Source organism: Trachypithecus francoisi, unplaced genomic scaffold, assembly GCF_009764315.1.
Source record: "Trachypithecus francoisi isolate TF-2019V2 unplaced genomic scaffold, Tfra_2.0 Contig01440, whole genome shotgun sequence".
NCBI lineage: Eukaryota > Metazoa > Chordata > Mammalia > Primates > Cercopithecidae > Trachypithecus > Trachypithecus francoisi.
This window is the reverse complement of record NW_022681431.1, coordinates 21,303,856-21,319,087: the sequence shown is the minus strand read 5'-3', so window position 1 is coordinate 21,319,087 and position 15,232 is coordinate 21,303,856. Positions and strand designations below refer to the sequence as shown.

Genomic DNA, 15,232 nt, shown 5'->3' with positions numbered 1-15,232 from the left:
TGCAGGAATGTTGTGTTGAAGTCGTAGCAACTGTGACTTTTTAGTTGCAGAGAGCACGGTGTATTTAATGAAGAAAATGCCCCGGGAAAGCACCGGCAACCGCAGGCCTGGGTTATCCCATTTGCAAGCCATGTGTTAAGTGTTTTGCTCCCGATTAGTACCCTCAGAACAGAGCTCATTTTGTGTAAACTATAGAAATAACTATGCTGTGATTTTATGACATTTTTCTGGGGATTTTTAAATGATTCTTTAAAATAAAGCAGACGTCACACAAAATGACTTTTTCTTAACACCACGGCCCCAACAGTCTGTCCCCTGCTCCCTGCTGCAGCTCCCTGCAATAATAGTTTTATGTGTTTTATGCATGAAATGACTTGAATTGTTAATTTCATTTGTGGAATGCATGCAGCTCTGGCTGGCCACAGTTTTGAATAAGGCAAGTTGGCTTTAAGGACTTTATTCCCTTTGTACATCCTTCTTTCCAATGAGACACTCAGGAAACTCAACGACCAATCTTGGGGTTGTTAGTAACGTCACACTACAACTAGGGCAGGATTTCTCCCTCGTCTGCCGTAGTCTCAAATGGAGGCCTTTCAGGCATTGAATAAGCAACTCAGCTCTTTGAACACTGAAGTTTCACAGTCTCCAATCTAGCAGCACCGTAGTCTCTTTTAAAAAAACTTTCTTCTGAGTAAGGAGAAGCCAGAGACAGTGGGTAGCCTCAGGTGATCATTCAGGTCTGTTCCAGTTTTGAAACTGTTGTAATTAACTCTTGCTCGCTTCCTGCTAGATGACAGTGTGTAACAGTGAATTAAAAACACAATCTCCATTCTTACTGTGTTATTGCTTGTCTTTTATTCTTCAATAAGAAAATTAGGTTTTCAAGTTTTGTCGTACAAATAATATTTTTGAAAAATTCAAAACTAGGGTTCAATTCAGGAAGTTAAAAGAATATAGCTTGGAAAAACAATAATGTTATTTATAGATGTAGAAATATTCTTCAGTAGGCAGACATTTCCAACCCATATTTAAATGCTTTAAACTTCGGAATGTAAAGAGTTGATTTCAGTAAGATATTCAATATCTAATTCAATTGCCAGCATTCTACAATTAACATTTGTTTTAGTGTTTCTGAACATGGGTTTTTGAAAATTTTTTTAAAGTTAAGTTTGTCTTTACTTACAATGTCTTTCAGATTTTTTTCTTTGAGAATGAAATTGGAGTTTTCAAAAGATTATATTAAATTACCAACAAGGAAAATGAAGATAAAGTAATCCTAAACATGTTATATACATTTTAAAAAATATTTCCAGAAATCTTTATGATGACTCAAGTTGTCTGGATTACAGTCTCTTGATTAATCTTTTATGAAGAGTTTTTACTCCTGGATATAATTTATGGGATGAGAGAGCTTAATTTTGGGATGGAACCTCAGAAGAAGATCATTTGGTCCAGGAATGTTGTGTTGAAGTCGTAGCAACTGTGACTTTCTAGTTGTAGACAGCATGGTGTATTTAATGGAGAAAATGCGCTGGGAAAGCACCGACTTTCTTTAGTCATTTAGATTTGTCTAAATTTGTCTAGATGAAAGATTTGTCTTTAGTCATGTGAAATATTAGCTACATTTTATCAGTGTTACTGAACCAGCTCCTCATTCATGATTATATAAATGATAAAAGCAGATCAGGGATTTTGTTTTTTCTAGTCTGCAGTTATTCAATATTTATTAATTTATATTTTTTTCTGGAGATGAGGGATTTTAATTCGGGTATCCTGCCTGGTAGGAAAATTGCGACAAAGTAACCTATAAGCCCTTCTTGGAGGAAGAATAGTTTCTAATAAGACCTCATAGGAAAAATAAAGGTGAAAAAGAATCCCTGCTCTTGAAGAATTGCCTTGATTCTTACTGTGATACATAAACTTCACAGTCTTGTGCTGCCACTTTTAATTTTTTTATTTTTGAGATGGAGTCTAGCTCTGCTACCCAGGCTGGAGTGCAGTGGCACCATCACAGCTCACTGCAGCCTTGACCTCTAGGGCTCAAGGGATCCTCCTGTTCAGCCTCCCAGTTGCTGGGACTAGGACTACAGGTGCATACCAGCATGCCCAGCTCACGTTTTGTTTTTTCTTTCTTTTTTTTTTTTGTAGAGATGGGTTCTTGCCGTGTTGCCCAGGCTGGTCTTGAATTCCTGGGCTCAAGTGATCCACTCACCTCAGCGTCTCAAAGCGCTGGGATTACAGGCATGAGCCATGACACCAAGCTTTCCCTTTTAAAAATCTGTGCTTCTTACTGGGCACGGTGGCTCATGCCTGTAATCCTAGCACTTTGGGAGGCCAAGGCAGGTGGATCATGAGGTCAGGAGGTTGAGACCATTCTGGCCAACATGGTGAAACCCTGTCTCTACTAAAAATACAAAAAATTAGCTGGGTGAGGAGGCGCACACCTGTAATCCCAGCTACTTGGGAGGCTGAGGCAGGAGAATCGCTTGAACCTGGGAGGAGGAGATTGTGGTGAGCCGAGATCGCGCCACTGTATTCCATCCTGGGGACAGAGCAAGACTGTCTCAAAAAAAAAAAAAAAAAAAAAGTAAAAAATTTGTGCTTCTAATTGAGGCATTGCATCAGTCTGTTTATCTGGCTCTCTGTCTCTTTTGGATTTGTTTTTAGTTTCTACATCAAATGGATCCACTGAATACTCACTCTTATGAGGTTGTATGATCAACACTGCATAATTTAAGCAGTTTAGTATATGTCTGGAATTTAAGGATTGAGGAATGACATTTCCTTCATTTCTGCAATAGAAGTGCAGAGGTGTCTGGCTACACCTTCTCTTTCCCCATTAATCTCCAGTCTTGATTCACATGACTGCCAGTGTGCCTTTCTCCCTTACTGTTCTCTACTGGTCTCACCTGAAGTTTCTGCTAGGATGAAGAGGATGACTTTCCCACATAGAAATCTGCAATCCAAAGCTTGCTTTATATAAAAATAAATGCTCAGCAAAATACAAAGTTCACTGAAAAAGAGGAACACATTAACACAAGTTTTTGTTTTGTTTTGTTTTTGAGACAGAGTTTTGCTCTTGTTGCCCAGGCTGGAGTGTAATGGTGTCATCTTGGCTCACTGTAACCTCCGCCTCCTGGGTTCAAGCAATGCTCCTGCCTCAGCCTCCTGACTAGCTGGGATTACAGGCATGCACCACCACACCCGGCTAATTTTTGTAGTCCTAGTAGAAATAGGGTTTCACCATGTTGACCAGGCTGGTCTTGAACTCCTGACCTTAAGTGATCCACCTGCCTCGGCCTCCCAAAGTGCTGGGATTACAGGCATGAGCCACGGGTCTGGCCATTAACACAAGTCTTGATAAAGAAAACTGAGTAAAAATGGAAACTGTGGAGGTATTACACTATCTTCATCAGATGCCCAAGGGACAATCACAGGCACTACGGAAGTCTGCAAATTAACAAAATAGGCCAACTTTTAAATGTTCATCAGTTGCTTTTTATGCATCTGATAAAGCAGCTTTAGAAAGTTTACTAAAATCCCCCAGCTTCCTGTGTTCTCTCCATTGTCTTGATGGAAACAAGCATATGATGATATGAATCTATAAACTGACTTGTTAGCTGGGTGCAGTGGCTCACACCTGTAATCCCAGCACTTTGGGAGGTTGAGGCGGGCAGATCGCGTGAGCTCAGGAGTTTGAGACCAGCCTGGCCAACATGGTGAAATCCTGCCTCTACAAAAAAAAAAAAAAAAAAAATTAGCTGGGTGTGGTGGCACACCTCTGTGGTCCCAGGTACTCTGGAAGTTGAGTGGGCGAATCACTTGAGCCTGGGAAATTGAGGCTACAGTGAGCCAAGATTGTACCACTGCACCCAGCCTAGGTGACGGAGGAGACCCTGTCTCAAAAACAAAACAAAGAAACAAAAACTGACTTGCTATTGGGAGGGGTAATGCCTCCCAAAGGAGGTAGTCCTGAAAGTCTTGCAGAATGGCTAGCACAGTGGAAGAGGTGGAAGGGCTTCCAGATAGGCACAAGAGCACAGAGTGGGAAGCCGCGTTCCAGGATACCAGGAACAGAGTCCTTATGCTGCAAACCAGGAAAGGAAGCCAGAGAGGTAGGGCATGGCCCACATTGTGTTTTCTGTTTTTTTGTTTTGTTTTGTTTTGTTTGAATGGATTCTTGCTCTGTTACCCAGGTTGGAGTCCAGTGGCGTGATCTTGGCTCACTGCAACCTCTGCATCCTGGGTTCAAGTGATTTTCCTGCCTCAGCCTCCACAGTAGCTGGGACTATAGGCACATACCACCACACCCAGCTAATTTTTGTATTTTTAGTAGAGATGGGGTTTTGCCATATTGGCCAGGCTTGTCTCCAACTCCTGGCCTCAAGAAATCCACCCTCCTTGGCCTCCCAAAGTGCTGGGATTACAGGCATGCGCCACTGCATCCAGCCTCACATTAATAAGTGGCACTTCAGTGTGAATAGTTTAAATTTGATAATTAGATACATTTCTTCTAAAAACTCTCCATGGTATAACCTCTAGCTTATTAACCCCATTGACCCCCCAATTACCAAAACAGAAATGGGCAAAGGAGTCTTCCCAGAGCTCCCTGCCTTCTGCCTCGCCTCGCCTGCAAGTAGGGAGAGGTAGGAGGAGGAGGGGCACACAAACTACCAGGTTCTTCTACTTTTTTTTTTTGAGACAGAGTCTCGCTCTGTCGCCCAGGCTGGAGTGCAGTGGCCGGATCTCAGCTCACTGCAAGCTCTGTCTCCCGGGTTTACGCCATTCTCTTGCCTCAGCCTCCCGAGTAGCCGGGACTACAGGTGCCTACCACCTCGCCCGGCTAGTTTTCTTGTATTTTTTTAGTAGAGACAGGATTTCACTGTGTTAGCCAGGATGGTCTCGATCTCCTGCCCTCGTGATCCACCCATTTCGGCCTCCCAAAGTGCTGGGATTACAGGCTTGAGCCACCGCGCCCGGCCTTTTGTTGTTTTTTTTGAGACACGGTCTCACTCTGTCGTCCAGGCTGGAGTGCAGTGGTGCACTCTCAGCTCACTGCATCCTCTGCCTCCCAGGTTCAAGGGATTCTCCTGCCTCAGTCTCCCTAGTAGCTGGGATTACAGGTGCCTGGCACCAGGCCTGGCTGATTTTTGTATTTTTAGTAGAGATGAGGTTTCACTGTGTTGTCCAAGCTGATCTCAAACTCCCGACCTTAGGTGATCCGTCAACCTTGGCTTCCCACAATGCTGGGATTACAGGCATGAGTCACTGCACCCAGCCTCACAAACTACCAGATTTGGAAAGCTCAGAGTGTCACCTCAGGTTGGTTTTTCATTTTACAGTCAGGCATGCAGGAAAGAAATCATCCCTTGGTTCCATTTCTGAGACTCTTATACCTTCAACTGGCCCTGAATGGCCAAAATTTGAAGCTGGCACCCTCAAGCTGCTAATTACCTATAAGATATTCAGTCTCTCTTCTGTCCATCTTAATTCAAAATACAGTTGAAAATTTGGAATTATTTTAGGATGAAAGTGTTGCTGGTTTTGATGGCATAGCACGTGCAAGAGTATGAGGTAGTCATACTCAGCTCCAAACCCTGCTCTGTGCAGCAGATGGCCAACCCTGGTGGTGCACACCAGCTCTGCAGTGCACTTTAGAAGCTCAGCTTCTAGGGGCAAGAGGATTGGTGAGTGAGAGTCCATTTCAGATGGTGCCTGCCATGGTTGTCTGAATATACATATTGTTCTGTCCCAGGAAGGAGTATTCTAGGGCACCCTCTTGTAGGACTCTGAGATTCGTCCTGCAGGCAATGACGAATGAGAGCTTTTGTCTTGGAGTCTCATAATTTAAGTGCTTCAGTATGTGTCTGGAATTTAAGAATGACATCGCCTTCAGTTCTGTAATAGAAATGTGCTCTGGCCACACCTTCTTGATTAATCACTAGTCTTTTTTTTTTTTTTTTGAAATGGAGTTTTGCTCTGTTGCCCAGGCTGGAGTGCAGTGGCGTGATCTTGGCTCACTGCAACCTCCACCTCCTAGGTTCAAGTAATTCTCCTGCCTCAGCCTCCTGAGTAGCTGGGACTACAGGTGCATGCCACCATGCCTGGCAAATTTGTGTGTGTGTGTGTGTGTGTGTGTTTTGAGACAGAGACTCGCTCTGTAGCCCAGGCTGGAGTGCAGTGGTGTGATCTTAGCTCACTGCAACCTCCGCCTCCTGGGTTCAAGTGGTCCTTCTTGCCTCAGTCTCCCGAGTATCTGGGATTACAGGAGCCTGCCACCACGCCTGGCTAATTTTTGTATTTTTAGTAGAGACAGGGTTTTACCATATTGGTCAGGCTGGTCTCGAACTCCTGACCTCTGGTGATCCACCCACCGCGGCCTCCCAAAGTGCTGGGATTACAGGTGTGAGCTACCACACCCGACCTAATCACCAGTCCTGATTGACATGGCTACCAGTGTCCCTTTCTCCCTTACTGTTCTCTTTTGGTCTACTCTATTGAATTGGAGCCTGCTGTCCTTCATAGTGCTCTCTGTGAGTCTGTTTGTCCTACCAGTTGGAGGACCGCTGACTTGATGTCAGGCTCCTGGGTAACTAATACCATATACAGTATTAGATTGACTGTTACTGTTGTAAATGTACCCCCAGGCCTGGATAATTGTTGCATGCTCTAAGTCAAAATACTACTGTCTACCCTGGCTTGGCCCTGCCCTGCCCTGCCTTCTTTTCCCTTCCCTGCCCTTCTTTTCTCTACCCTTTCCGTATCCCTTCCCTTCCCCTTTCCCTTTCCTTCCTTCTTTTTTTTTTTTTTTTTTTTTTTGAGACAGTGTCTCACTCTGCTACCCAGGCTGGAGTGCAGTGGCATAATCATGGCTCAGTGCAGCCTTGAACTCGGGCTCAAATGATTCTCCTGCTTTAGCCTCCCAGGTAGCTGGGACCACAGACATGCACCACCATGCCCAGCTAATTTTAAATTAAAAAAAATTTTTTTTGTAGAGGCGGAGTCTTGCTTTGTTGCCTAGGCTGGTCTTGAACCCCTGAGCTCAAGGGATCTTCCTGCCTCAGCCTCCCAGAGTCACCACACCTGGTGGACTCTGTTCTTTAGTGGTCGTTATTTAACCATAGATTGGCCCCTGAGACCTCCTACACTTCTGGCTTTGGGAAGATAGCCTAGGTTGATATTCTTTAAATATAAGGAAATTCATAATCTTAAATTCTTCTGTCATAGTTCATAAAGCTATGCGAAGGTCCCGAAAAGGTCCTAGGATAGACCTGAGCTGTACAGTAGCTATAAAAATATCCCAAACTCTGTCCTCAAATTGTATCTTTTGTTTTCCTTTATTCCTGATTCTTTTTGTACTTTTCACAAGCTGTCACTATGTTCCTTCATTTGTTTGCTTTCCACACATCTTTGGGTTGGGTTAGCTGATACCTAGACTCACTTCTGTCTTTAAAAAATATGATCTTGTGGCTGGGTACAGTGGCTTATACCTGTAATCCCAGCACTTTGGGAGGCTGAGGCGGGTAGATCATTTGAGGTGTTCAAGATAATTCAGGAGTTTGAGACTGGCCTGGCCAACATCGTGAAACCCTGTCTCTACTACAAATAGAAAAATTAGCTGGGTGTGGTGGTACGTACCTGTAGTCCCAGCTACTCAGGAGGATGAGGCAGGAGAATCGCTTGAACCCAGGAGGCGGAGGTTGCAGTGAGCTGAGATTGCACCACTTCACTCCAGCCTGGGCAACAGAGCGAGACCCTGTATCAGAACAACAACAAAAACAACAACAACAACAACTCTCTCTCTGTATATATATGTGTATGTGTGTGTATATATATGTGTGTGTGTATATATATGACCTTGGACAAATCACTTAAACTTGAGGAAGCTTAGCTTCCTTGGGAACTGGGAACAATAATACCTACCTTGCCTACTTTTCCAAGTGGTTATAAATAAGATTGAGTAGAGTGATATAGCTAATCATTTTTTGAAAACATTATAGCTTTATTCCCATATAAGTAGGTGATATCATTTTACTACATAATCTGGGTTACATTAATGATAACTATAATAAATTGCTTCTGCACATTAAATGGAAATTTGGTAATCTTTCTGTTATGCAAGGGAAAGAAATAGTGATAGTTAACATTTATTATTTACTGTGAAGAAGCTGAGACTTAGAAAGATTCAGTAACTTGTCTAAATTTATATTAAGTAATAGAACCAGGATTGGGACCCAAAGTGCTAGCTCCATATTGTATGTAGTTAATAGCTACAAGCATCTACTAAGTAGGAGCAAAGGTACTTTACAGGTTCTTAGAGATTTTTATTCCTTTTTTCTCTGATATAGCAGCTGACAACTGTACTACATATGTTTTCTGTGACAGGTAACCTGTGAGGATTGGTATTGTCTGGTGGTAATTTTATAGTATTTCTTTTTTTTAAATTATTTTTTATTTTTTGAGACCAGGCCTGCCTCTGTCACCCAAGCTAAGTGCAGTGGCACAATCACGGCTCACTGCAGCCTCAATCTCCTAGGCTGAAGCAATCCTCCTGCTTCAGCCTCCCAAGTAGCTAGGACTACAGACACCCACCACCATGCCTGGTTAATTTATTTTTTGTAGAGATGGGGTCTCACTGTGTTGCCTAGGCTGGTTCTCCCGCCTTGGCCTCCCAAGGTTTTGGGATTACCTGCATGAGCCACTGTGCACAGCCAAGGAATTTTATGGTATTAATGCTAAAAAATATAAAAGAATATGTGCACTTCCAATCGTAATACTTGTCAAAGTTAGAGTCTTGGGCAAGTTACTTTACTTCATTCAGATTCAGTTTTCTTATATTTGTTTGTTTTTTTTGAGACAGAGCCTCGCTTTGTCGCCCAGGCTGAAATGCAGTGGCCGGATCTCAGCTCACTGCAAGCTCCGCCTCCCGGGTTTACGCCATTCTCCCGCCTCAGCCTCCCGAGTAGCTGGGACTACAGGCGCCCGCCACCACGCCCGGCTAGTTTTTTGTATTTTTTTTAGTAGAGACGGGGTTTCACCGTGTTAGCCAGGATGGTCTCCATCTCCTGACGTCGTGATCCACCCGTCTCGGCCTCCCAAAGTGCTGAGATTACAGGCTTGAGCCACCGCGCCCGGCCAGTTTTCTTATATTTGAAAATGAGAATGGAGTTGTTGGGAGAATTGAATGAGCGCCTGCCTGTGTGCTAAGTACTTAGGAAAGGCCTTGCCCCTGATAGGTTACTCAACAAATATTAGCGATCTCCTTTTCTTTGGCAAAGTGAGCATTTTTCCTTTTAAAGTTCCAGTTGATGGGGTAGCAATCTATTTTATATGCTTCATTTTCCACCTAAAGGGATAATAAATTAAAATAATATTGAAATGTAAGGATAACAAACGTTTATTGGGTATTCAGTATGTGTCAGAGTCTGAAATAAGTGTTTTACCAATCATAGCTCATAAAATTCTCACAACTCTGATTAGGCCTCATGAGGATCTACTTTTGGAAAGTGAGTTATGGAGAGGTTAGGTTAAGCCAGCTGAGGAATTGGGATTTGAATCCTGGAAGGCTGACTTGAGACCTTCTCTTAGTCACTGGGTTTTGGGAATTTCATGGATGAAAGAAGAAAAATGCACTTTTGGTGATTTCTGAGTCCCAGTGTTATTTTGTGGTTGAAGGAAAAAAAAAATATCCTGGATTTAAAAGTAAGGCCGGTCAAGGTGGCTCACACCTGTAAACCCAGCACTTTGGGAGGCCAAGGCAGGAGGATCACTTGAGCCCAGGAGTCCAAGACCAGCTTGGGCAACATGGTGAGACCTCATCTCTACAAACAAACAAACAAAAATCAGCTGGATATTGTGGCACATGCCATTAGTCCCAGCTACTCGGGAGGCTGAGGTGGGAGGATTGCTTGAGCCTGGGAGTTGGAGGCTACAGTGAGCCATGATCACAGTACTGCATTTCAGCCTGGGTGACAGAGTGAGACCCTGTCTCAGAAAAAAGTAAATCAAGGTAGACTCATGAGAGGGAAACCCACCCTTTTTTTTTTTTTTTTTTTTTGAGATGGAGTCTGGCTCTGTCGCCCAGGCTGGAATGCAGTGGCACGATCTTGGCTCACTGCAATCTCTGCCTCCTGGGTTCAAGTCATTTTCTAGCCTCAGCCTCCCAAGTAGTTGAGATTACAGGCACCTGCCACTGTGCCTAGCTAATTTTTGTATTTTTTGTAGAGACGGGGTTTCACCATCTTGACCAGGCTGGTCTCGAACTCCTCACCTTAAGTGATCCACCCGCTTTGGCTTCCCCAAGTGCTGGGATTACAGGTGTGAGCCACTGCGCCTGGCTGGGAGCATACCTTTAAGACTAAAATTTTTAACCAGGGTTCTATATTATTTTTATAGGTCTAATTATATCTAATTATATCTTTAACTCTGTATGCCAGGGGCATGATGTAGGTCTGACTTAGATTCACATCTGTGAAGTACTGTGCAGCAGCATTGCCCTTCCTCTGGAAAGTTGACCCTTCCTCCACTCTGAACTACACAGTGCCATTTGTCTAGGACATTGAAGTTCATAGAATATCATAGGGATAAAGGGCATTCTATGGGGGCATTTTTTTCAATCTTTTTTTTTACTTTTTTTTTTTGAGATAGAGTCTTGCTCTGTTGCCTACACTAGAGTGCAGTGGTGCAATCACGGCCTACTGCAGCCTTGACCTCCTGGGCTCAAGCAGTCCTCCTGCTTCAGCCTCCTGAGGAGCTGGGACTATAGGTGCACACCCCCATGCCCAGCTAATTTGTAAAATTTTCTATGCAGACAGGGTCTCACTATGTTGCCCAGGCGGGTCTCAAGCTCCTGGGCACAAGCCATCCTCCTGCCTTGGCCTCCCAAAGTGCTGTGATTAAAGGTATGAGTTTGTACAACTTTTTTGAAAAGATCATTTATTTCAGATAGATGAAAATTTTATTTGGAAACTTCCAAAGAATAATATTGCTCCAACAGCCCACTGCTTTATTCACTTGCTGTAAAAGACAAATCATATTCAGAATTCCTTATGCTGTGGCAAAAGTTGGTTTCCTTCATGGGCATTGGGGCCACATGATCATTATCCATTTTTGCTTAAAGCCTGAATCTTATTTTCTTCCTAAATTTTATGGGAGTGGGTGGATAGTCCTGGTAATTTTTATTCCGTTTCTAAACTCCTTTGAAACTTAGATAGAAGGGAGTGACTTCATATAAAAGTCTTGGAATTCAGTCTTCTGATGGCAGAGAGCATTAAGTGGAAGCAGAATTTTAGATTTGGGATCTGGTTGTAGCTTTGTCACTCTCCTCTGATGGACTGGGTGGCCATGAGTAAGTCAATTCACCTCTCTGGTTCCCCTCCCCTCCCCTCCCCTCCCCTCCCTTTACCTCCCCTTCCTTTCCATTCCTTTCCCTTCTTTTCCTTTCCTTTCCTTTCTCTGTTGCCCAGGCTACTCACTGCAACCCCCACCTCCCAGGTTCAAGTGATTCTCCTGCCGCAGCCTCCTGAGTAGCTGTGACTACAGGTGTGTGCCACCACACCTGGCTAATTTTGGTATTCTTAGTAGAGATGGGTTTTGCCATGTTGGCCAGACTGGTCTCAAACTCCTGACCTCAAATGATCCACCTGCTCTGGCCTCCCAAAGTGCTGGGATTACAGGAGTGAGCCTTCATGCCCAGCCTTGATTTCCTTACTTATGGGTGAGGTACTAGGACTACATGATTTCAATGCTTTTAGTTTAAAACGTTCTATGTTTTTTCATGATCACTCGCCTGCAAGACTACATTTATTAAATCAGCACTATGGCTAAAAGATGATCTTTTGTTGCAGAATTTTTTGATGCCTTCTTATTTGGATAAATCTCCAGCTGCTCTGGTGATAGCCTAAGAAGACTGCATGCTGCTTCCTCTTGATGCCAAGCCAGGCCCTCTTGCAACCTCGGATCTCAGTCCTTCATGGAGACCAGGTCCCAGCAGGAATGGCAGTGCAGGAAATTGGCGCCCAGATGGTTCTTCCATGTGAAGTTGTCTCGGGCTCTGGGCTGACGAGAGAACACCTGGTAACCAGGTTAGCCCTCTGTCAGTCACCTAGGGCAGGGCAGCATGGTGCGGATTCAGAGGAGGAAGCTTTTGGCATCTTGCCTGTGCATCACAGCCACCATCTTTCTGCTTGTCACACTCCAGGTACCAAGAATGTGGGTTGTGTAGTGTTGATAGCTGGGCCTTTGCCATGTCCCCCTACCCCCTATTTTCTCAAAACTTCAAGTATTTCACTTTTTGTTAATCAGGGGTGTTGAGGATCTCTCTCTCTCTCTCTCTCTCTTTCCCTCTTTCCCTCCCTCCCTCTCTCCCTCCCTTCCTTCCTTTCTTCCTTCCTTCCTCTTTCGACACAGTTCCACTCTGTTGCCCAGGCTGGAGTGCAGTGGCACGGTCTCTGCTCACTGTACCCTCTGCCTCCCGGGTTCAAGCAATTCTCGTGCCTCAACCTCCTGAGTAGTTGGCATTACAGGCACCCACTGCCATGCCCAGCTAAATTTTTTGTATTGTTAATAGAGATGTGGTTTCAACATGTTGGCCGTGCTGGTCTCGAACTCCGGATCTCAAGTGATCTGCCTGCCTTGGCCTCCCAAAGTGCTAGGATTACAGGCGTGAGCCACTGTGCTCGGCCATGATCAGAGGTTTTCTACTGGGAGGAAAACACCTCCCAGTTTTCCTCCCAGTAAAAAACCTCTGGCAGGGAGACCCTTCAAGTTCACTCCCTGCCCCCCTTTTTTAAACAGGTGAAACTGAGGTTTAGTGAATGGACGTGTCAGTCAGAAGAAAAGTCATTGAGATAGGAGGTGAGTTTGAGATTATCATAGGCTCCTGGTTGTAGAGAAACAGAAAGTAAAGCTCAGTCTGTCTTCCTGGGTCAAAATTGGATGGCTTCCTCAGAGTCTCCTATTGTTATCACTTTTGAAAGACTGCATTCTTTTTTTATTTTTTATTTTTTTTTTTGAGACGGAGTCTCTCTGTGTCGCCCAGGCTGGAGTGCAGTGGCCGGATCTCAGCTCACTGCAAGGTCCGCCTCCTGGGTTCATGCCATTCTCCTGCCTCAGCCTCCTGAGTAGCTGGGACTACAGGCGCCCACCACCTTGCCCGGCTAGTTTTTTTGTATTTTTTAGTAGAGACAGGGTTTCACCATGTTAGCCGGGATAGACTCGATCTCCTGACCTCGTGATCCGCCCGTCTCGGCCTCCCAAAGTGCTGGGATTACAGACTCGAGCCACCGTGCCCGGCCCAAAAGACTGCGTTCTTGGAGAAGCAAGGACTATTCTGAGAACAAGATAGTCTGTATCTTGTAGTAAGTGTAGAACACAGACATCTGTATTATAAGTAAATCTTGACATGTGCTTGTAGACCAAGGACTGTATATGGATGAATGAACTGAAATATGTGCTTAGTTCTCCTACCTGTATCCCTTAGTCAGTTATTCTGAACTTCATTCACTGATTTCTGTTTATTCCTTTATTTATTTATTTATTATTTTTTGGGACAGGATCTCATTTTGTCACCTAGGCTGGAGAGCAGTGGCACAGTCTCGGCTCACTGCAGCATCAACCTCCCTGGGCTCAGGCAATCCTCCCACCTCAGCATCTTCAGTAGCTGGGACCACAGGCTTGTGCCACGGTGCCTGGCTAATTTTTATTTTTTTTTATAAATTTATTTTTTGAGATGGAGTCTCACTCTGTCGCCCAGGCTGGAGTGCAGTGGCGCGATCTTGGCTAACTACTACCTCTGCCTGCCAGGTCAAGCAGTTTCCTGTCTCAGCCTCCCAAGTAGCTGGGATTACAGGCTCCCACCACCTAGCTAACTTTGCATTTTTAGTAGAAATGAGGTTTCACCATGTTGGCCAGGCTGGTCTTGAACTCCTGACTTCATGTGATCCGCCTGCCCTGGCCTCCCAAAGTGCTGGGATTATAGGCGTGAGCCACCACACCCGGCCTAATTTTGGTATTTTTTTGTAGAGACGGGGTTTCACCACATTGACCAGGCTGGTCTTGAACTCCTGGGCTCAAGCAATCTGCACACCTTGGCCTCACAAAATGCTGGAATTACAGGTGTGAGCCACTGTTCCCAGCCCCTTCACTGATTTCAAATTGAAATAAAAATTGGGCAGTGACAGTAAAAGTATAGATATTAGCTCAGATAGATTTTGCACCCATTCAGGTGCCAGCCGTCCATTTCAAAATCTTTTTTTTTTTTTTGAGACAGGGTTTCACTCTGTCACCCAGGCTGGAGTGCGGTGGTACGATCTCGGCTCACTGCAGCCTCCACCTCCCAGGCTCAAGCAATCCTCCCAACGCAGCCTCCTGAGTAGCTGAGACTATAGGTGTGTACTACTACTCATGGCTAAGTTTTCTATTTTTTTGTGGAGATGGGGTTTCACCATGTTGCTCAGGCTGGTCTTGAACTCCTGAGCTCAAGCGATCCACCTACCTGGCTTCTCAAAGCACTGAGATTGCAAGTGTGAGCCACTGTGCCTGGCTTCCACAGGACTATTTTTTTGAGATAGAGTTTTGCTTTTTTTGCCCATGTGGGAGTGCAGTGGCATTATCTCAGCTCACTGCAACCTCCACCTCCTGGGTTCAAGCAATTCTTCTGTCTCAGCCTCCTGAGTAGCTGGGATTACAGGTGCCCGCCACCATGTCCGGCTAATTTTTGTATTTTTAGTAGAGACGGGGTTTTGCCATGTTGGCCAGGCTGGTCTCGGACTCCTGAGCTCTGGTGATCCACCTGTGTTGTCCTCCCAAAGTGCTGGGTTCACTGGCATGAGTCACCATGCCTGGTTCTCCACACAGCCTTTAAAGGTTATTTGTGGATGTGAATAGTTACGGTTGTGGACTGGTACTGCCGCCTTCTGCCAGACTGGGATTCTAGTGAGAGGCAATATGTGCCTCCTTCCTTGTTTGTGCTGTAGGTATCTAGGACCTGCTACACAGAAGGCCTGGCATTTTCAGTTTTCTGCTGCTTTCTGTGGGAAGGTTTTTTTTTTTTTTTTTTGAGACAGTTTCTTGCTCTGTTGCCAGACTGGAGTGCAGTGGTGCGATCTGGGCTTACTGCAACCTCCGCCTCCTGGGTTCAAGCGATTCTTCTGCCTCAGCCTCCTGAGTAACTGGGATTATGGGTGCCTGCCATCACTTCTGGCTAATTTTTTGTATTTTTAGTAGAGACAGG

The 15,232-nt window shown here is 44.7% G+C and overlaps 1 protein-coding gene across 4 annotated transcripts in view; it reads left to right on the top strand.

Annotated features, from left to right (window-relative positions):
• Positions 1–15,232, top strand: part of FUT10 (fucosyltransferase 10) — a 121,015-nt gene that overhangs the window by 907 nt on the left and 104,876 nt on the right. For 3 of the 4 annotated variants that reach the window (XM_033230677.1, XM_033230662.1, XM_033230671.1), the window contains exon 2: positions 11,847–12,199. In XM_033230677.1, the coding sequence (XP_033086568.1) occupies positions 12,119–12,199 (81 nt within the window). In that variant the 5' untranslated portion in view covers positions 11,847–12,118. Of the gene's footprint in view, positions 1–11,846; positions 12,200–12,795; positions 12,856–15,232 lie in introns of all 4 variants that reach the window. The other variant, XM_033230685.1, reaches the window with a different exon arrangement.